This window comes from Notamacropus eugenii, chromosome 1 (assembly GCF_028372415.1).
Source record: "Notamacropus eugenii isolate mMacEug1 chromosome 1, mMacEug1.pri_v2, whole genome shotgun sequence".
Classification (NCBI taxonomy): domain Eukaryota; kingdom Metazoa; phylum Chordata; class Mammalia; order Diprotodontia; family Macropodidae; genus Notamacropus; species Notamacropus eugenii.
In genome coordinates this window covers 150,810,431-150,831,808 of record NC_092872.1, presented here as the reverse complement: position 1 = coordinate 150,831,808, position 21,378 = coordinate 150,810,431, and the positions used below count along the sequence as shown (strand labels likewise).

The 21,378-nt window shown below is 42.0% G+C and overlaps 2 protein-coding genes across 3 annotated transcripts in view; both read right to left on the bottom strand.

The window, feature by feature from the left end:
* Positions 1–9,661, bottom strand: part of MTMR10 (myotubularin related protein 10) — an 80,805-nt gene extending 71,144 nt beyond the window's left edge. Inside the window, exons 1-2 of one of the 2 annotated variants that reach the window (XM_072616626.1) lie at positions 9,400–9,661; positions 8,613–8,673 (exon numbers count right to left, since the gene is read on the bottom strand). In XM_072616626.1, coding sequence (XP_072472727.1) covers positions 8,613–8,673; positions 9,400–9,465 — 127 coding nt within the window. In that variant the 5' untranslated portion in view covers positions 9,466–9,661. The remainder of the gene's footprint in view (positions 1–8,612; positions 8,674–9,399) is intronic. The other variant, XM_072616633.1, reaches the window with a different exon arrangement.
* A 5,937-nt stretch (positions 9,662–15,598) lies between these two features.
* Positions 15,599–21,378, bottom strand: part of TRPM1 (transient receptor potential cation channel subfamily M member 1) — a 102,742-nt gene continuing 96,962 nt past the window's right edge. The window contains exon 27 of the mRNA XM_072616462.1: positions 15,599–17,986. Within this exon, the coding sequence (XP_072472563.1) occupies positions 16,705–17,986 (1,282 nt within the window). The 3' untranslated portion in view covers positions 15,599–16,704. The remainder of the gene's footprint in view (positions 17,987–21,378) is intronic.

Here is a 21,378-nt window from a genome sequence, read left to right as displayed (position 1 = left end):
CATGACTAGAAACAGGACAAGGAGGCAAGGAATTCAAGCAGAAGACAAAACAGTAAAACTGATTTACAAAGGGGTCAAGATGGGTAAGGGAGCAAGCCAGTGCAGCCCTGACCACTTGGGAAACAACCGAAGGGTGGAAGGTTTAGAGATGTACGGACAAAGAACAGGATGAGGACTGTAAGATATAGGGAAAGATGGAATGCTAAGTGGTTACGACCAGATGAAAGAATTTCAGAGTTCACAAACCTGAAAGTACAAAACTTATGGGTAATGGTAAGAGCAAGGGTATGATCATTTCTATGTCTAACTGAGTAGGTCATAGTAATTGATAAAGAAATGAGAATCTAGAATAGTTGAGGAAATGTCAATTTGCATGTTGAAATCTAATAAGAGGGCAGAAATTGAAGTGCGAAAGAATGAGAGCCTGATACTGAGGAATGGAGAATGTTCACACAAGGAAAAGAGACTGTTTAAATGCCTTGTTAAAATCCAGGTTTATGTCTATTTAACTTATGGTACCCTGGAGAAAAAGAAATGAGTTTAGAATAGCATTTATTGTTCTTCATGAACCCATACTGGCTGACAGAGGTCAGTCCTTTCTTTTCTAAGTTCTTGTAAGTTCTTATAATAGCACTTTCTGAAATTCTGTCAAGTATCAAAGTCAAACTCATGGGTCTATAATATCTGAAAACCAGGACAATAGCACTAAAAAACCCCTGGCTTTAATGTCAGAGAGGTGGAGCTCTGCCAGCACTACTGATATTGACCCTGGGCAAACTGCTTCCCTTCTCTAGTACTTAGTTTCTTCTGTAAAATGTGGGGCTGAATGAGATAGTTCCTGAGGCACATCATGTTTCACCCAAGATCCCAGAAGCTTCTGCCAGCTTCCAGTTGTATGACAACTCTCCATGCTTCCTCAGTGATCACTGGCAGCAGTGGTGATCATATCTGCAAATCGTTTTAACTCCCCAGGTTGTAATTCATCAAAGCTAGGTGACTGCTACTCCTTTAAGGTAGCTAAGTTTTCTAATTATCTATGCATTATCTATGAGTTTAATTTCCTATTGTTTACTTTTGTTTTATCAATTTCCCATTATGCAAAGAAAACAGATACAATAAAACAGTCTCTTTGATTAAATATTCTTCTTTGTTAAAAGGAAAGGTTCATGGGATGGGGTGTAATGTATATATTTGTTATAAAAAAGGCATCTGTAAAACATTTTTAAAAAACAAAAATAACAATTAAGTCATTCTACCTTTTCTCTACTGTCACTTAGCCTGTTTGTCATTTGTAAATGAGAATAATATTGGTAGTATTTAACTCAGTGGTTTACCGTGAAACTCAAACGAAGCAATGTATGTTTAGTGCTTCAATGAAAAATGCTCTGTACACACCAGTTATTCTTCTTTCTCTGGCCTCCCGTAACTTTTAGAGTTTTCTTTTCAGATATTTTTAAAGTTTAGAAGTAGCTGGTCTCACTGGTCATACCACTTTTGTCTATTCTCAGTTATTCATATTCCCTTCAAGTTGAGAAACTACAGTCAGCCTCTTCTGAGGCTTCCCCTTTCATCCCTTGATTATTTCAGTATATCTGATCTCTGACATGAGAACTCCTTCTAGTAATATACTGTGCATGTCATCCATACCGACTTATCTTATAAAAAAGTTTTGTCTAGATCCCACCATAAATCTTCAACTAGGAATTCATGCAACACACTAGAGGTTTTCCTCTACATCTCCTGACAGTACATGAGAGAAAATGGAACTAAGAGTTCACTTTCACAAAATGACTATCTCACCTAACTTTCCAATCATAGATTCTTGGACACAATTCCTCCTGAAAATTGGCCACTGCTAATAAAACTTTGCAGTAAAAAAATTGGGTTTAGTACTGTCTCAGGTACATACTAGCTATGAGGCAAAGGAAAAGTAGCTTAACCTTGCAAAATCCAAGGCAATTCTCTAAACTACAAGTTTTGAAAGTCTGTAACAGTGGAAGAAGTTTCAATACCAGAATTACCTACCCCACACAAACAATCACAGGTCCAAATAAAAATACAGCTACAATATGTCTTTCCATGCCATTTGGGTGACCCATAACTAATTCTTTGGAGACTGGTATTCATGACTTAAACATATACAGCAATACCTCAATGGAACGATTTTTAACTGTTCCACCAAAATTTTATACTGATAATTTCTCTTTCTTTTTGATTTGACTTCGTTTTTTGGAGCCTCAAAACGAGATCCTATCTACATTTTCTCTCCTCACCCTCCTAAACGCTGAAAGATGCATCAATCTATACCTTGCATATTACATTTCCTTATCTACTTATTCTTAAGAAGGCCATTATCACTCTCCCTCAAGGTTCTCCTCACAGAATTTCAAAGTTTCAAATTTCAAGGCCTTCTAGTATAACCCATACCTAAAGAATCCCTTCTCAAAATAGTATAATTCCCCTTTGGGGGAAGCTGGGTGGTGCAGTGGATAGAGCACCAGCATAGAAGTCAGGAGGACCTGAGTTCAAATCTCACCTCAGACACTTGACACTCACTAGCTGTGTGACCTTGGGCAAGTCACTTAACCCCAAGTGCCTCATAATGGCTCATCTCCAGTCATCCTGATGAATATCTGGTCGCTGGATTCAGATGGCTCTGGAGCAGAAGTGAGACTGGTGACCTGCACAGCCCTCCCTCACTCAGAACAGGGTGAAGTGCAAGTCATATCATTATTTCTGTGATGGCATGGTCTTCTTTGGCAACGAAGGACAAACACACACACACTCAACAAATGCAAAACCTAAAGTGATTCAACATATTAAAGACAGAAGTAACTAATATACTCACATTTTCTTTTAAGGAAGCACTCAGGCTTAGATTCTAATTCATGAAAAAGGACAAAGAATTCCACAATCCTGAAAATTCATATGCCTGTGACACACAAGCTATGTGACTGGGCAAGTCATTTGGCCTCTGTATTTTAGGCAAATCTCTAAGACTAAAAGTGGCAGAGAAGGTGATGACCAGTATTGGTAGAGAGCAGTTCTCACCTTGGGGTTTAAACTCAAAGGTCCAGTTTTTATCTCTATCATACATAAAAGTGTGTTTATAAATGAAAAATTACTCGTATACCTTAAACGTTTCAATGATATCCATTGGGGATGGGTTTTAACACTGTCAGGCGAATGGTTGATGTGGTTGCAAAGTACGCTGTGCAAATGTTTCTTTAATTTTATTAAAAGTTATAAAATCTTATTTTAGCTACTTATTTTGTCATTCATGTGTCTCAAGAAAAATGTACAACTCTTCCCAAATATAATTTCAAAAAAACAATTTATATCCTAAATATTCTGTGAAGACGTAGGGCCTAGTAGGAAAATATATTGTTTCAAAAGTTGAGTCAAACAGGTAAGAAAAATAAATTACCTTTTCTCTCCAATTATTTTAAAATATATAACTGCATTATAGCAAAGATGCTCAATGAATGATGCTTAGTTTTAATTATATTTACAATAGGGCAGAAACGATTTAAATATGCTAAATCTACTGAAAAGTATCTATGACTACAGAAGTACTTCTCAAAACACAGACCAAAATTCTGGTTGAAAAGAATCCTCAGGTTGTCCTCTTTTAGAATGAAACATCTACATTTTTGTTTCTGTAATGAATTCCTGGTCAGCTTATGATTATAATGACTGGGAATCACTTCAATCATTATGATCACTGGTGATTTGAAATCTAGAAAAATTCACCAAAATAAAATAACACTTTTCTTACTATGAGAATAATTCTGGCAGACTTTCTTGGAGGGAGAAGGGAGAGGAGAGAACAGGTAGATTAGATGATCCATAGTGTCTCAAGATTTTACACAGCAATATAAATGAAGTTACCATTAGATATGGAAATAAGTATTCAAAAGAATAGATGTAAATGATCAACCTACACACTTAATCTGTGAATTCACTGATTGGGAGGCTCATTCCTTCAAATGGGGCAGATGTCTGCTTACACTAAGTAACTTTCATGTCCTTCTACAAACTTCCCACCCAACATGTCAGAGCCTTCTTGTTTGCTCCCACACAGAGCGGATGCTGGTGGAGCACTCCAGATATCCACCTTCATCCCTTGCCTATGCCACATTACTAGCCCATCTTCTCCTCCTTACATTTCCTTCTTGACATCATTTAATCCTGCTCTCCAAAGTGACAAGTCAGTCATATGCCACAGCCTACTCTACTCAGCATGCGTACTTCAGACTTTTTTGCGTTGTGTCTCACAATCATACACTATCAGTGTTGGTATTGAAAAGAAGGAGTTTTGTTTTCAGGAGAAGTTTGGAATCCCTAAAGGCAATTTAGCCCTCTCTTTGCCTCTTATTTATTTCTGGGTCTGATATATCCATTTGAGCTGTCTGTCTCAGATATACATATTGATGGACAAGCTCTATAGTATGCCATAATCTGGACAACAGACATTTTTCATCCACTTAGTCTTTCTTATATGGATGGTCAAGCCAAATTCTTCAATAATTCTAAAGTATGAGTCGCAAATATTTTATTGGATAAGAGGTTTGAAAGGTGGTATTTACTGAACCAAACGCTTTCTTCATAATCAAACAATAAACATAGTGCAATCTTCTATCCTTTATATCTTCCTGCTAAATGGTAAAGATGTGGTCCACTGGAGAATACCAGTTACAAAACAGCCTGCACTGTTCCCCACTAACACCTGCAGATGTCACTGATGCCTAGATGAATCTCTAAGATTCTGTACAGATAAGAGAGCAGGCTCTGGAGTTGTTGTTCTCTCTGCTGCTTTTTCAGTGTTAATGAGGTCAGTTTTTCCCCACATCTTTCTCTTCCTGTCAACATTCTCACAATGTTGTTGCTTTCAGCACCAGTTCTCCTTTATAGACACTAGGTCCAATCTTACTGTTTCCCTATCTTTGTTTTCTTTAATATAATTTTCACCTTTCCTATAAGCATACAGGAGACTGTAATGTTAGAATGCAAGTGTAAAGATTCTTTTGTCCTGTTCATTATAAAACTCCTTACAGATCCATTTCCAATTTTATACTTGTCCTGCTTCCATCATCATACTTAAATACTCAGGATGACTGTGTTTATTTGGATCTCCAGAAAAATTCTGTTAATTGATTTTAAGTCTGCCACACCCCCCCCCCCCCCCCCCGCAATGCTTTTCTCTGCTTTATGAGGCAATACTGCTCATAATCCATCATCCTTGGTAAGATTTTACAAATAAGTTTATATTCTTAATTACAGTAGCCTTTGGCTACCATTTCTCTCCAGTTGGCAAGTATGTCAAATGTTTGCTGAGGCACTTTTTTATGTTTCAATTGGGTTCTTTTTGGTTCCCCTGCTATAGCAATTAACATTAAACTTCCGTAGAAAATTATACAAATTGTTGTTGAGGCCATTCTAGTCCATTATCCATTTTTATTGTCAACTTTTTATTTAAATACTTCAGGATGGAACTGTTTCAACCATATGTCATGTCTTTTTCTCAGAATTATTCTTTCTTCTACCTTCTTTACCAATTCTAATCTTTGTTGACAATGCTGTATGTAGACAAGCTGATTCAAAATTAACTCAAATATCAACAAGTCTTTGTTAAAATATAGGAAATTTCATTTCTTGTGATCTTATTTGCTGTTTACCAATTCTTTTCTTAAAGAAAATATTCATGATATATGGGTATGTCTACAAATTTCTGTTCTCTGTCCTTCCTGAACCATGGTCAACAACCACATTAAAAATGCTTAATTAATAAGAGATATATAAAGTAAAACAACTGAGATTTTGCCTCACGCTTTTCAAAGTAGCAAAATGATTTCAGATGGAAATAGTTTATCTATGATACATTAATTTACTGTCAATGGAGTTACAGCTGGTTCCAACAGTTCTAGAAAATAATTAAGAATTATGGGAGACAAGTCACTAAACTGTTCATAACCTTTGACCTGGTGATCCATTACAGGGAACATAGCTTAAAGATGACAAAGGCAGAAAGATTTGCATTTTTTGACATTTACATATAACCATATGTATAATAAACACATATTTACATATAATAAAATATTCATAGCAGCACTATCTCTGGTATCAAATAACTAGACACTGATCAACTGGAGAATGGTTCAACAAACTGAGGAATATGAATATAAAGTAGAAAGATAAGGAATTCAGAGACGCATAGCTGGAGACCTGTACGAACACTGAGCACCGAAGGCAGACTCAGGAGGACCACAAGCACACATAAAAACAGCAACAAGCCTATGTGCAAAAACACAGAAGAAGAAACAGACTTCCCTCAATACAGAAGTGTGAGAATGTGGGGGTGGAACGTTTCATGGGCTGTCAGATGTGGAAACTGGGGTCAGTGGGAGAGATCTATTGGAGAATGAGAGGGTGTAAATGCTAAGCATTAAAAATGAGCAAATCACTTCTTTTACAGCTTTACTCCAATGATCAAAAATGAAAAGCATATCAACTTGATTATCCAAACTAAGTAAATGTTTACTATACTTGGGTGAATCTCTGATTTCATATTTTAATTCTTAAAGAATTCATTACTTAGGTAACTGAGCTGAGACACCACGGAAAACACTGAATCTTGACTCAGAAGACCAGAATTTTAGGCAGTATCATTTCATAGCTGTATGACTTCACCTTCCTGAGCACTGGTTTTCTCACCTGTAAAATGAAAATTCACCTCCTATCCCTAGTTCCATCCACAGTTCAGCTCAACTGTCCCCTTTGTATAAAGCCTTTCTTTATCCTTTCAGCTTGAATGCTCCCCCGCCTCCAAGGAAATTCCTTTGAATATAATGTCCAGATACTCTGTACTTATCTGCGTATCCATTTCCACTTTGGAGATAACCTTCTAAAAGAGAATTGTTTTCATCTGATCTAATTTAAACTCCAGCACCCAGCATAGTACTATGATAGTAGGCACTTGATGCCTTTTAACACTAAATATTATGATTCTTATCTTTTGACAATTACTTTTTGTTTACAAACTTATCTGAAGTCACAGGTGACATGACTGAGTTTTTTCTTGGTTTCTGGATTCATGAAAAGCCAGGGTCAGTTTCTAACAGTAGCATATTGTTCAATATATTCTAGAAAAAGTCTAACAGTCTTGCTCTTTAGGTGGCCCTGAAGTCTTATTGATGAAAATTGAGGGTGGAGAGCCAAGAGGGAAAAATGAAAAACATAAAGAGACTTGCCTTGGGCACGAATCTTGGTTTTTTATTCATCTCTGTATAATCTAAACTGCCTTGAACATAGTAGACAGTCGCTAAGTGTTTGCTGAATAACTATGGTAAATGAAGTATTTTTCAGAAAGTTAAAGCAAAAATATATATTAAATTTTTAATCTTTTAAGTGTAAAAATCTAATTATTTGTAAGGTAAACAGAATGACTGGAATATTTTTGATGTTAAAAATAATTTATATTATTTTTTAAGACGAGGCAATGGCCACTCAATGAATAATTCAAATTTTTTGTCAGTATTTACTATTCTTTATATTGAGGGAAAAAAGGTTCTGGTTATCATAGCTTAAATGAAAAGCATTTTAAGAAAATAAGTAAATGTGTAATCCCTATTAATGATTTGACAAATCATGAAAATTATCTATAAGAATAGAAATTTGGAACCTTTAACTTGTTTGGACAGAATCTAAATTTTAAATAGCTAATAGGCACACATTTAAAAGTAGCACTGCTTCATATTTAAAAACAATATACAAAAAGTCTCCAAAGTGGCTACGAATGTGTTAATTAGAGCATGCATGTGTATCACAGTTTTCTTAACAAGTTTATTCTGAAAAAAAAGAAAAACACGACCAAAAAAGAAATATTTGTAGCTACGTATTCAAGTTTCATTTTTGTAAGCAGTTAACACAACACTTGAGAACTGGTATTGGCTAATGTGTTTTTATATACTATATCTTATTTTAAAACAAAATTTACAGTCCACGTACTCATTCAATGAACTCTACCACTCTTGTACGTTTCAGCAGAAATACTTCAGATTTAGTAGAGTGCCCTGCATACAGTCGGTGCTTAATGTCTGCTGAAATGAACCGTGTACAATCACTGTCACGTAGCCCCAAACCCCGCACACGATACCCCGCATCTCCGTCACATCAGCCCCCCCAGCGTCCCGGAGATGTGGCTATTCTCCCCGCACGTCTACTGGACAGCCCCAGGTCCTTCTCTCCACACTTCATGGAGAACCCAACGATCCCAGGGGCAAGCTCACTGCGAAGCGAGCCAGAAGCCCCGGACCCCCTCACCACCTGTGCCAGCCCAAGCCAGCACGCCCCAGCGCCCCGGCGGGCCCCTCCCGCGGAGGAGACGCGGCCCACGGCGCCGACCCCCGCGCCGGAAAGCTCGGACAGACACAAGCGCCACCGACGTCCTCCCACAGCGATCGTTAAACTCTCCTCCGCGGGCATTCCCGGGTGTAGCCACGGCTTGGGCCGGTCCGGAGCCCGCGCCCTTACCTGGGTGGCCAGCCCGCCCTCCCCCGCGGCTGCCCGGCCGGCACACTGACGAGGCCCGGGGGCGGCGCGCCCGTGCTCACCTGGCAGAAGCGCGGCCTCCAGCTTCCTGATCCTGGGCTCGGGGCTCCGCTGGTCTTCATCCTGAAACGCACCGGGGAAGCCTCAGACACGCGTGACCCAGAGCGCGTCCCCAGCCCGCTCGGCTCGGGCGCTGCTGGGACCGGCGGTCCACACCGCTGCCGCTCGCTCGGGGGGCTCCCTCAGCTTCCACCCCCCCACAACGTTAACGAGGGTGCGGCATCGGACGGGGACCCCCCCTACACACGGCCCAGGGTTGGGGTTACTATTTACCCTCTGCTGCACCACCTTGGCCCTCCAGCGGCAGCAGCAGGGCATCGGGAGGGCCCCGCCAGGGGGCGCCCCGCGGCTCGGAGCGAACGGGGGAGCGGCGCCGCGGACTCGGGCCAGGAGCTGCTTCCAGGGCCAGAGGAGTTTTAAAAGTTTCCCCGGGACCGGCCTGGGGGGTACGGGGAGAGACTGGTGCCGATCCGGGCTCCCTCGGTGGTTTAGGGGTTGGAGACTCGAACCTGAGTGGGGAGCCTGCTCGTGGGGCGGCTCCGCGAGTGGGGCACGGGACCGGTGGGGTACGGTTCTCGTGGGCTGCTTCCTCCCCACCTGGGAGACGCGAAGCCCCAACCACCGGAGTGGAAGGAGAAGTCCCGACCCTCTCCCCGCCCCCCAGCCCCACGCGAGCCCAACACTCGGAGGTGGGGGGAGGGGCGCCCCCTCCTCGGCCCCTCTACGCCCCCCCTCCGTCATGGCCCCACGAGGATCCGGTCGGCGGCGGGGGGAGGGGAGGCTGTTTACCTGAGGCGGCGACGCCGGCGGCAGGAGGTAGGACCTGAAGGTGGGTCGGGGCGGCTTGGAGAACATGGTGCCCCCCACGGCTGCTTCCTTCCTTCCCACCTTTCCTCAGCAGGGGCGGCGGGGCTCACCCACCCCGGCGAGGGGCGGGGGGCAGCGGCGCAGGCAGGGCCGCCTTCCTTCCCCAGCCACGGCCACGGAGTTTCCCGGAGGAGTCGCCCAGGCCGTCTGGGTCTGCGGCCACCCCCCCCACCCACCCCCCACTGGGCGGGCGGAGACTGGAGCGCCCGGAGCGGGGAGGAGGAGCCGCGGGGGCCGAGCCCGGCGTGACGCGGCCCCTCGAGTTCCCAGCCCCCGGAAGGGACCTCCCCGCCTCCGCCCCCGCCCCCGCCCCCGCCCCCGCCCCACCCCGCGGGAGGCCTAGGGAGCGGAGGTGAAGGTGGAGGTGTCGGGGGGGTGGGGGGGGAAGCGCCCGCGTGCGCGCGCACCGCCGCTCGGAGCAGGCATCTGCCCCGCCGCGAAAGGTCCTACGCGGGGCGGCCGGGCACCCCCTGGGGGCGCGGAGGACGGCGGCCATGTTGGGCGACGAGAGCCGAGCGGGCCGCTACGGCGGCACACAGGGGCCAAACGGCCCCAGCTGCCCGGGAGGGAGCGCCGCGGGCCTCCGTCCCCGCCGGCCTCCGTCCCCTCCGGCCGCCGTCCCCGCCGGCCTCCGCGTTTGCCTGTTAGTCATCAGACTTAAGGGATTCGTTATTTCCAGAGAGGATCCGAAGCCCCGGATCCCCTGGTGGGGCCACAGCCGCCCCAGAAAGTGCCCCGGAGGGCTGGTACCCCGGAGGGCTCCTCCTCGCCGCCCCCGACCCCTAACTGGCCTTCCCGGGTTGAAGGACACAGTCCTTCGGACCCTTGGTTGCTCACCCGGTCAGCAAGCGTTTGTAAATGAACGAAGCGTTTATTGCGCCCCGAGGGGTGTAGGCGCCGAGGGCCGGGGAGAAAGCCCTCAGGGAAGTCACGGGGAACCCCGCAACCTGGCCATTAGTGATCTCGTGGAGAGACCCCTGAACCGGACCGGCGAGGCAGGGGCGGGGGAGCCCGGGGCCAGGCCGCGCCTGGGGGGTCCTCTTTGGGGAGCGCCCTCCGCGGGCACGGGGGAGCCCGGGGCCAGGCCGCATCTGGGGGGTCCGCTTTGGGGAGCGCCCTCCGCGGGCACGGGGGAGCCCGGGGCCAGGCCGCGCCTGGGGGGTGCGCTTTGGGGAGCGCCCTCCGCGGGCACGGGGGAGCCCGGGGCCAGGCCGCGCCTGGGGGGGTGCGCTTTGCCCGCAGGAGGAGCTTTACTGTGCGCCTAGGCTCTGCACGGGACGGGCTCGGGTCTTCACTGTTCTCTCGCAAACAGGGTTAGACGGGGAGCCTCCGAAGTGCTTCCCGGCCACGGAATTGTGTGGTTTATGCTAACAAATGACCGGAGCCTTGGGGTTCTGTGGCAGGGTCTTCCGAAGACCTTTGTGTCTCAGTAACAGTCCCCCTGCACGGTGTTACAGTGCGCTCTGGGTTGGCATCCCCAAGCCCACAAACAGTCGGCAGCAGCGACGCTGAGAAGCGCCCGCAGCCCCAGAGCTCCTCTTTCTCTAGAACCGACGTAGCTTGAATCAGACCTCCGCTTTATGAAAGCGTTGATCTCGTTCTGCTGAAGCTGTGACGAAGCCCTTTGAAGACGGGCTGCCTCGATCAGAGAAACTGAGGCAGGTAGGGTGAGGTGGCTTGTCCAGGGTCGCCCAGCGTGGGGCTCCGCAGGACTTCTTCCAGGGGTTCTGTCCCAGGACGGCCTAGGTAAGGTCAGTCAGCGTGGCACCAGGGCCTGCAGCATTTAAAACCCGGTGGCATTTCCCCCACACATCTAAGTAGATATTCTGCCAGTATGCCAAAGGAAATGTGCTTTCACTCTTGCAGGCTTTGGATCTTTTGGGGGTTATAGCTCTGTGGGACACAAAAGTGAAACGCTGAATTGTCCAGGGCTTTATCTACATTATGTGAGACACTGTCCAGTCCAATAAATCTGACTTGTTTGGTGTTAGTTCTCGTTCTCCCTGACCAGTCTGTGGGTCTGAAAGCTCCCTTTCCCAGCTTCCAGGAGATTGTAAGCTACTTGAGAGCACGGGTATTTATTTGTCTTTGCAATCCTACATTTCCCAATTTTTGAATTAAATTGTCTGGAATAAAATGCCTGGAATGCCCTCCTTTTTTAAAGTTTCCTGCTCAAGCTCACAGTCAGTGTGTGGCAAGGGTAGGCCTGGAACCAAGGTCGTCCTGACCCTGCACCCTCTATTCCTTATGCCAAGCTGCCTCTTGCATAACAAGATGTACTTTAGAGGTGCTTAATAAGTAAACGATGGTTGAATTCCATGATACTTTGGTTCAGATTCTCATCTTATTGCCCATTTCCTTTGCTACTCCTTTTTCTTTTTCCTCCTAAATATGTGCATCCCCCAAAAGTCAGACTTTGGATGTCTGCTTTTTCTGTCTCTCAAACCGTTTTTCTCATGGATTTAGCTAGCACTTTCGTACTGATGATTCCCAAATCTCTATCTGCATTTGACCTCTCACCCAGGTTGCAGTCCAGACTAGTTCTGGAACTGGTAACCTATCCAGATGTCTGCCAAATGTTTTCTCAGTAAAAATTCTTGAGAGGCCTAGGGGAAAAGATAACTAGAGTATAATGAGGCACTTGAGGAGGTGGTGGGAAAGTATGGTTTTTATTATAGAAGTGTACAGCGTTTCCACTAACCTTGGTTGTGAATCTTATATTGATGTTTTAAATTTGTGTTATATTATGAGCATGCTAAGTTTGTAAAGAAGAATACTCCAATAACTCTTAGAAACTGGACCTAATTGCAAATACAAGTCATTGCCAACAATGTCCAAAGGTAGGAACTGAGAAATAGAATGAAAATAGGAAGGAAAGGCAGTGTGAGACACTAAATTATGAATTAATAAAGACTATAAAATGAACTCAAAGTTAGTATTATTTCCTGTAACCTTACAAAGTGTACTTAAGCATTGTAGCTAATTCAGTTCAATAAACAATAAGCAAATAACCTGAACAGAAAGCATTGTGCTAGAATTTTGATGCATCTTGGAAAGATATAATGTAATAAACTAATCTTTGAAGGTGAGATTTTTTTTTGTAAGTAAGGAATACCTATGTAAATACTCCTACGTATTGTTTACTTGGTGGGCTTCATAACATTTTTTGTGTCATGCACCCCTTTGGTAATCTGATGAAGTCTATGGACCCCTTCCTGAATTTATGTTTTTCTGTGCATAAAATTAAATACATAGGATTACAGATGAAAATAATTATATTGAGATACAGTTAGCAAAATATTTTCAAAACAAATTCACGGACTATGGGTTAAGAACCCCTGCTTTAGACTGATCAGATCAGAGTAGATGCAATGGTTACAACATAAGTGGAAGGGTTTCTGATGTGTTCCCAGATTGTAAAATTGGGTTCTTAATAAGTCATATTAGCTCTGACAAGCTACTTAAGGAATTAAACTTGTGTATATCCCTACCAATTCGTTGAATTTAAATGTGCAATACAAATTACATTAGAGTTTTCATTTCTAACTCTGCAGTTAGGAATATAAATGAAGTCATCATTCTTTCCTTGCCTGGCATAAATATTTTTCTAGAGAAGAGTGAATGGCTATTTATGGTTGGTTGATCTAGGCATCTGGTTGCTTCATGGGGAACTGGTTATAAGGACTTGACCAATTTCCTCTGTGACTGGCAGCTGCCAACTCCCATCAGTTATATACACTATCTTCATATGCTTTAACTAACTGTTAAGTAAGTGATCTCTGAGATTAGCAGCCAGACCTTTTAGAATTTAAAAAAAAAATCCAGTTTTGTTGAACAAGGTTCCTTTGCAATGATATATAACAAAATGTATCTTAATCGGCACTCTTCCAGGGAGTAACCACATTGATGGGATCTGTGATTTATGTAGTGTTGAAGTATACTATAAAAATGTTTTTTATGTGAAGAGCAGCAAAATTTATTTAATCACAAAATTAGTTGAAATACATTAAAGCTATCCTATTGTTGTGTTCATCCTTCGTTGACAAAGAAGACCATGCCATCAGAGAAATGATGACATGACTTGCACTTGACTTTGTTTTGAGTGAGGGAGGGCTTTGCAGGTCACCAGCCTCACTTCTCCTCCAGAGCCATCTGAATCCAGTGACCAGATATTCATCAGGATGACTGGAGATGACCCAGGATGAACTGGGAGACCTTGGCCCCTTTAAGCCAAGGTCTGTTCAGGTACTCATTTAGGGTGAGGTAATGCCCATTCATTGAATAGGCCTGTTTAAGAAGTAGCCAAGAGGTGACCCCTTTAATGAGGCAAAGAAAAATGAAGATACTTTACCCAAAGTCCAAATTATAAAACCTCTTTATGGAGAGGTATACCTAGCTAGATTACAATGTATAAGAGTTTATGATCTCAAATATAAATATCTTTTCCTTATTTTAGGAATTGAGTTCTCATTCATTTAAGATAGTTTATTCATTACAAAGGCTTTCTAGTTTCCATTATTTTTATATTTCAAAGGGTCTCATATATACAATTTGTTAAGATTTTTAACAGTTCTACTTTCTTCATTTCTGATAATTTTGAATTTACCTTTTCTCAGTGAAATAAACTGGACAAACAAATCGCTGATTTAAGACAATTATAAAGATTTTGAAAGAGAAACACTACATATAATATGCTAAATTAAAAAGTACAGGCTATTTTTAAAAATGCTACAAATATCTAGTTTGCCAGTGTAGCAGATATGTGTGTGTTTGTCCTTCATTGCTGAAGAAGACCATGCCATCAGAGAAATGATGACATGACTTGCACTTGACTTTGTCTTGAGTGAAGGCTGTGCAGGTCACCAGCCTCACTTCTCTTCCAGAGCCATCTGAATTCAGTGACCAGATATTCATCAGGATGACTGGAGATGACCTAGGATGAGACAATTGGGATTAAGTGACTTGCCCAAGGTCATACAGCTAGTGAGTGTCAGGTGTCTGAGATGAGATTTGAACTCAGGTCCTATCGTGACTCCTGCACTGGTGCTCTATCCACTGCACCACCTAGCTGCCCCCAGGAGATATAGAAGGCATTATTTAAAAACCAATTTTATCCCATATGGATTTATAAAGTCCTCATAAACTGTAGTACAGAAGTCAATTCTTAAAATAAATAAAATGTTTTATTTACAAAAGTAAATACCAGATCCAGGAAGCCAAAAAAGAGAAATTCAACTTCTACAAGTAGGTAGAAGTTTCAACGATTAGAAGCAACAGCTTTGCTGTTGACCTTACGTAAGGGGGCACCATAGACAGCTACCTATGTGGCATTGATTTGTACTGTTCCAGAAAGTCTGCCCTGTTCCAAGCATCTTCCCTGTGGCCTGCCACTGTGCCAGAAATTTTACCACTGAGGGTTATTCCTTTGGATCTTGAAAGCAGCACGATAAAATGTGATTATCTTAGGAGCTGAAATAACTGAAGCCCTCACTAGCTAATACCTTAACATTTAATTAGTTTAAAAAATTGTGCTCACAGGATAAATGCTTGGGGACAAGGCTAGTGGAGTAAGGGTCACAAGTGGAGATAGCAGAATGTCCAAGACATATATTGCCTACTTAACTTTTTGCCAAGGTCAGCCCTGACTAGGCTTGCCTGCTCACAAGTTACTGGCTCAAGTTCAGTGATCCTTAAATGTAAACCTTCATTTGGAAAGCAGTGGGGGTGGGGCAGGGGAAGGGTGAAAAGAGAAGTTTCTTGTAGCTAAAAGGAGAGCATTTATGAATGTTTTTAAAACAGACTTTGAGTTGTATCTATAACTATGAACCTACAATTACAAATATGTAGGTATAATTGGAGGTTAGTGGTAATCCTGTTGTAGCAGGCAATAAGAATTTAGCATGTACCTACTATGTACCAGGCCCTGTGCTAAATTTGAGGGTGGGGATACAAAAAGAGGCTAGATGTCTCTGCCCTCAAGGAGCAAGAAATCTAAATGAGAAGACAAGCAAACAAAAATGTACAAACTATAAGATTGTATGAAGAAAATAATACCTTATTATTAGATCCTTTATTTTCATTAACAAAAAATCTTGATTGTTATAAAATAAGGTTTTATTTGCTATCATTTTTTTACAATTTTTAAACATATAGTAGCTTCTCTGTAAAACTTAAAACATTCTCTAAATCAGGAATGGGCAACCTCAGTCACTGGTGCTTTGCATGGCAGGTAAGAGCAAATTTTAGATGCTTTCTACCCCTTCCCAAATTATAATAATAGTACATGTACATAGTGCTTCACGGTTCACCAAACATTCTCCTCACAACTCAGGAGCTAAGCCGTGCAAATACTGTTTCCCACATTTTATTGGGGAGAAACCTGCAGTTCCTGGAAGTTAAGTGATTATCCTATAGAACAGGGACTCAAACCTGTCTTCTCACTCTTGGTCCATTGCATTTTCCACCACATCCACTTCATGAACCTATATTTTCCTCTTTCTACATCCTATCTCTTTTCACCTGTTTTAACTTTTACTTTGTTCTATTTCTGCCTAAGGAGCATGTGACAATGGGGTTCACATTTTTACCCTTTAACATTGCTAGTCACTCATAGAACTAAGGCCTTTGTTGTCTCCTGCATGTTGATTAGCTATTTTTTCATGGTTTATTGTAGTACTCACTAAAGTGCCTCTTAGCTTTTACATTCTGTGATTTTCTGATTTTTAGTGTCATTCAGCTCTGCTCTGCCTGAACTACACAAATTTCATTAAGAAGTATCCTAAACTGAACTCTTTGTGGTTATAATGACCAAGCTTGGCTCATAAGAAGAGATGTGAGAACGCAGCTCTCTCTCTCTTTGCAGGAGGAGGTGGGTACTTAGGGACAGGGAACACCCTCATATGAATCATTGGATTCAGTTCATGTTAGTTTTATTGAATTGCTCTTTTTCTCTTTCCTTTTTATTATTTATTAATAACGATGATTTTCTGGGTGAGTGAACATATTTGAGATTGAAGGTCATATAAAAACAAAACATGTTAGTAAGCTTTCTTGAAGTACTGTATCCCTGATTCAACAGAATATTGTTTTAAGCTTGGGGCATTAGTATTTTATTTAAAAATAAATGCACAAGTAGCCCCCAACATTATGAACAAGTTTTTCAGAAAGCTATGCTAAATCCTACATGTCCTGACTAACCAAGATAGCACCTGTCATTAAAAAAATGCTTTAACACTCAGTTTCTGTGGAGGCTTTCTCTTGTTCAGCTTTCTGTGCTTCTGCTGTACTTCCAGACACAACTACTAAGTTAGTGACGCTGCTGGCATGCCCAGGTCTGTCCAGTTTTTCCTGAATGGACTTGGCAGTCCGAGAATGAGCATGTAAACTTTTTGACCGTACAGAAGGGAATCCACAAGTTCTGTCTAGTTTCACAGACAATAAGTTTTCTGTTGTAGTTGAAGTTCTGCCAATGGCAGCTAGGGAAGAGCGAGGGGCTTTGGAAACTGGTTCTTTAGCATCACTTTCATCTTCTGTGTCTGTTAAATGCTCTTTTTGCTCTGCTTGCATTGCAGCTTCAGATACAGTTAAAGGGAAGTCTGTGCTACGAGATCGAGAAATTTTCTTTTCAACTTGATATTTCCATTCAGTAGTCCACTGTTTAACTGTCATAGGGCATACTTGGTCCATTATTGAACTGTAGTCTGTACTCCAGTTATTAACTCCACCAATTAGCTTTCTTTCATGAGAAAACACAAAGCTTCTAGACTTCATAGATGCCTTTAAAGTTTCATCAGGGTAGTAACGTGTTACTTTTGTTTTTTCTAATGGGTAAGAAATAGCTCCTTCTAATTTTGTCCTTTCTACTTTTAACTGAGTATTGTGAAAATCTGATCTGACCTGTCCATTCATAACATCTCTTTCATTTAAGCCTTGGGAAACAGTTTCATCATTTTTTGAATTTTCCTGCTTTTCATCTTCTTCTGTTGAAATACCAATGTTTGGAGCAGAGTTTGGCAAAACATCGTGTACATTGTCTAATGTGATTTTACAGCAATCTTGTGTTGTTGATGTATTTGTATTGGATATCATACAAAGGCTTCCCTGACCTTCTGGTACCAGATGTGTCCTTGTTTCCTGACCATCCTTCTCTTCCTTTAGTCGAAATGAAAAGGTTTTTTTACGTAATCCAGGCCCAGGTGACAGAGGAATGACACTGTCCTCATACACTACCTCTTCTCCATTGAAATGGTATCGGTACATGCTATAACCATCAGAACTGTTGATGCTACTTTGTCTTAGGAGAAAAGTCACATCACATTCTGAAGATGCTCTGGAGCGTGTTGGTACCAGTTCAGACTTATCAATTCCTGCAAGTTTTTCAAGAGCATTCACCATTCTACTTGATAGTTCTTCCAACTGAGAGAGCCGAAGGTCCACAGTTTGTAGTGAAGCTTTCATAAAATTTTCTCTTTCATTTACTTCTTCTAACCTCATTGACATATTTTCAACTCTGTTGAATAGAAAATAATAGATTGAAAATATTAAAAGTCTAAATATGAAGTAATAAAATAATGAGATTTTTAGGATTTTAAGAATTATGAAACACTGAATAGTCTCTATAGAAACTATATATGTGTGTATGTATAGATATATATATAAAACTAGCCAATAATTATTCTAAGGTATAAATGTTAAATTGAAAAAAAAGCCTGGCTCTGACCATATCAATCAGTCAATAAACATTTATGAATTACCTACTAAATGAAAAAAAAAACAAAGCACTGAGTATGCAAAAAGATTCAGAAGATAGTCCCTGCCTTCAAGGAACTTACAATCTAATGGATTATGTCAGCAATTATCATTTTGATAGCAAAATAAAATATAATAAAATCTAAATTACTTTGAAATTCAGAGGACTAGGAGAAATGTACTTTCAATTAACCAAATGTAGATGATTACATTTTCTAATAAAATAGTGAAACATTTATTTAGTTAGCTGGAAAATAAAGAGTTTCTTTAAATCATTCACTATTTTGAATAGATCAATGTTGACTTAATGAGATTATATTCTATAACAAAAGGGGTCACAGTGTTTCACTGTTAATTTTTTTTCCTCCAGAACCACTGATGATTATCTGTAGAATTCTAATATTCCATAGAACATAGTTTAAACATCACAGATGTAAATCATATGATATTCATTTAACTTTTTAATGAACAAAGGAAATGTACAGTACAAATTATTTCTTCTATTCCTGTAGACCCCAGGGCCTACCTAGGCTGGACCTGAGGTCTTTTCAGTGCCAAGGTTGAAGCCTCCAGGACAGGTAGAAGAGCCATCTAGAGCCCAAATCAGTAGTTTGAGAGGGGCAAAGATCTAGTGTTCAACTGAGGAATAAGTTCTGAAAGCAGAACTAAATATCCAGATTGAAGTAGGAAGTGGGAGGAGAGACATTGTTAGGTAGAAATGCTCAGTACTAGGTTAATATTTGAGGAAACGAGTATGGTAGAGTTCATGTTGCATTCATTTTCTTATTCTGCTTAACCATTTGTATACCTAACCACCTGTAACTGAATTCACCTTCCATCTTTCTCTTTATTAGTTGCATGTAGAGATTCTTTGTAGACAGATGGAAATTTCGATTTTTAAGAGAGGCCAGGACTGAAGATACACACATACACACACACTGTTGAGAAGAGGATGAGAATATGGCAAAGGAAATACAGAAAGAATAGTTTTAGAGGGAGGAAGGGAACCAGGGTAGAGTAATGTCTGTGAAGCCAAGAGATAACAAATTATCCCATGAGGCTGAGGTTTCAACAGTGTCAAAAGCAGCAGACATCTCAAGGAGGATGAGTAATATGGAAAGGGCACAAGATTTGTGGTCAGTGGTAATCTCATAGAAAGTAGTTTACCTGGACTGGTTGAGGCAGAAGCCAGAATGCATAGAGTTGATAAGAAAGTGGGTGGTGAGGTAATGGAGGAATCACGTCTAGACATTTCATTCACGAAGGATGATGGAACCACTACCTTTGGACCCTAAAATTATAATCTGACATGCTAATAGAGGTGATAGAAATGATGCTAAAGAGAACAAAGATAAACAAAGTAGGTGGGCTGGATCAAGTGGTTGGTTGTTGTCCTTCATTTTCGAAGAGGACCAAAATGACATCACTGTGATAAAATGAAGTTTCAGTGTGTCCAACTGTGGCTGATCAGACCAATACGAGCTCGGAATGCTCCATCACAGGTTGGGCACAGATAGTCCATGTGTATTTTTGGGGTGGATACTACAAATTTTCACATCCTGCGTTTGACTTTGTGCTGTTTCAGTTCTGCTTTGCTCTTAGAGCACAGCACTCTTTCTAATGTGGGTACCCCATGCTGAGTGCTCCAGTGGTAGAGTCTCCCATGTTGCACAGTCAAATCCAAAGTTCTTGAGAAAGACCTTGAGAGTGTCCTCGTATCACTTCTTCTGACCACCATGTGATCACCTGCCCCATGTAAGTTCTCCATAAAATAGTCTTTTTGGCAAGCGTACACTTTGCATTCGAACCAGCCAGCCCTTTGGAGTTGCACTCTCTGAAGCATAGTTTGAATGCTTTGCAGTTTGGCTCGAGCAGGGACTTCAGTGTCTGGTATCTTATTCTGCCAGGTGATCCTCAGAATCTTCCTAAGACAGTTCAAACGGAAGCAGTTCAATTTCCTGGCATGGAGTTGGTAGACTGTCCATGTTTCACAGGCATACAACAATGAGGTCAACATAACAGCTCTGTAGACTTTCAGTTTGGTAGTCAACCTAATACCTCTTCTCTCCCATACTTTTCTTCAGAGCCTCCCAAACACCGAGCTAGCTCTGGCAATGCATTCATCAACCTCATTGTCTATGTGTGCATCCCTGGAAAGTACACTACCAAGGTAAGTGAACTTATCCACAGCATTCAGAACTTCTCCATTTGTTGTAATTGATGGTTCCACATATGGATGGTGTGGTGGTGGCTGATGGAGCACCTGTGTTTTTTTTGGTATTAATTATTAGGCCAAAATTAGCACAGGCAGCAGAAAATTGATCCATACTTTGTTGTATCTGAGTTTCAGAGGCTGCATTGAGTGCACAATCATCTGCAAACAGAAAATCATGCACCAACACTCCCTCCACTTTGGTCTTGGCTTGTAGCCTTTTCAAATTGAAGAACTTACCATCAGTATAGCAGTTGACCTTGATGCCGTGTTCATCCTTATTGAAAGCATTTGACAGCATGACTGAAAAGCATGGGAGCAAGTCCACAACCCTGTTTCACTCCATTAATGACTGGGAAGGCACGAGAGCTTTCTTCCTTATCCAGAACCTGGGCAAACATGCCATCATGAAATTGACATACGGTGAGGATGAACTTCTCTGGGCAACCAAATTTTGACATAATTTTCCATAAACCCTCATGACTCACAGTGTCAAAGGCCTTGGTCAGATCTACAAACGTTGTGTACAGACCTCTGTCCTGCTCCTGGCATTTCTCCTGTAGTTGTCGGGCAGCTATACCGGAGGTTGCTGCAGCTATTTATTTGTCTTTTGTTCTCAAAGAGGACCATGACATCAGTGAGGTGATGCCCTGACATGCAAGTGAATTGGAGTTAAGTGAGGGAGGGCTGTGCAAAGTTACCAGCCTCATTTTCTCCTGCAAAGCCATCTGGGCCCAGTAGCCAGATACAGAACAGTATGACTGGAGATGGCCCAGGATGCAGTGGGGGACTTTTGCCTTTTCAAGCTGAGGTCTATAACGGGTCTCAATTTGATTGAGACAAGGCCTATTTAGTGATTAAGCCTTAATAAGAAATGAGGCAGAGAATGGCCTGTTTAAAACAAAACAAAAAAATAGATCTGGGAGAGGAGGACCCTCAGG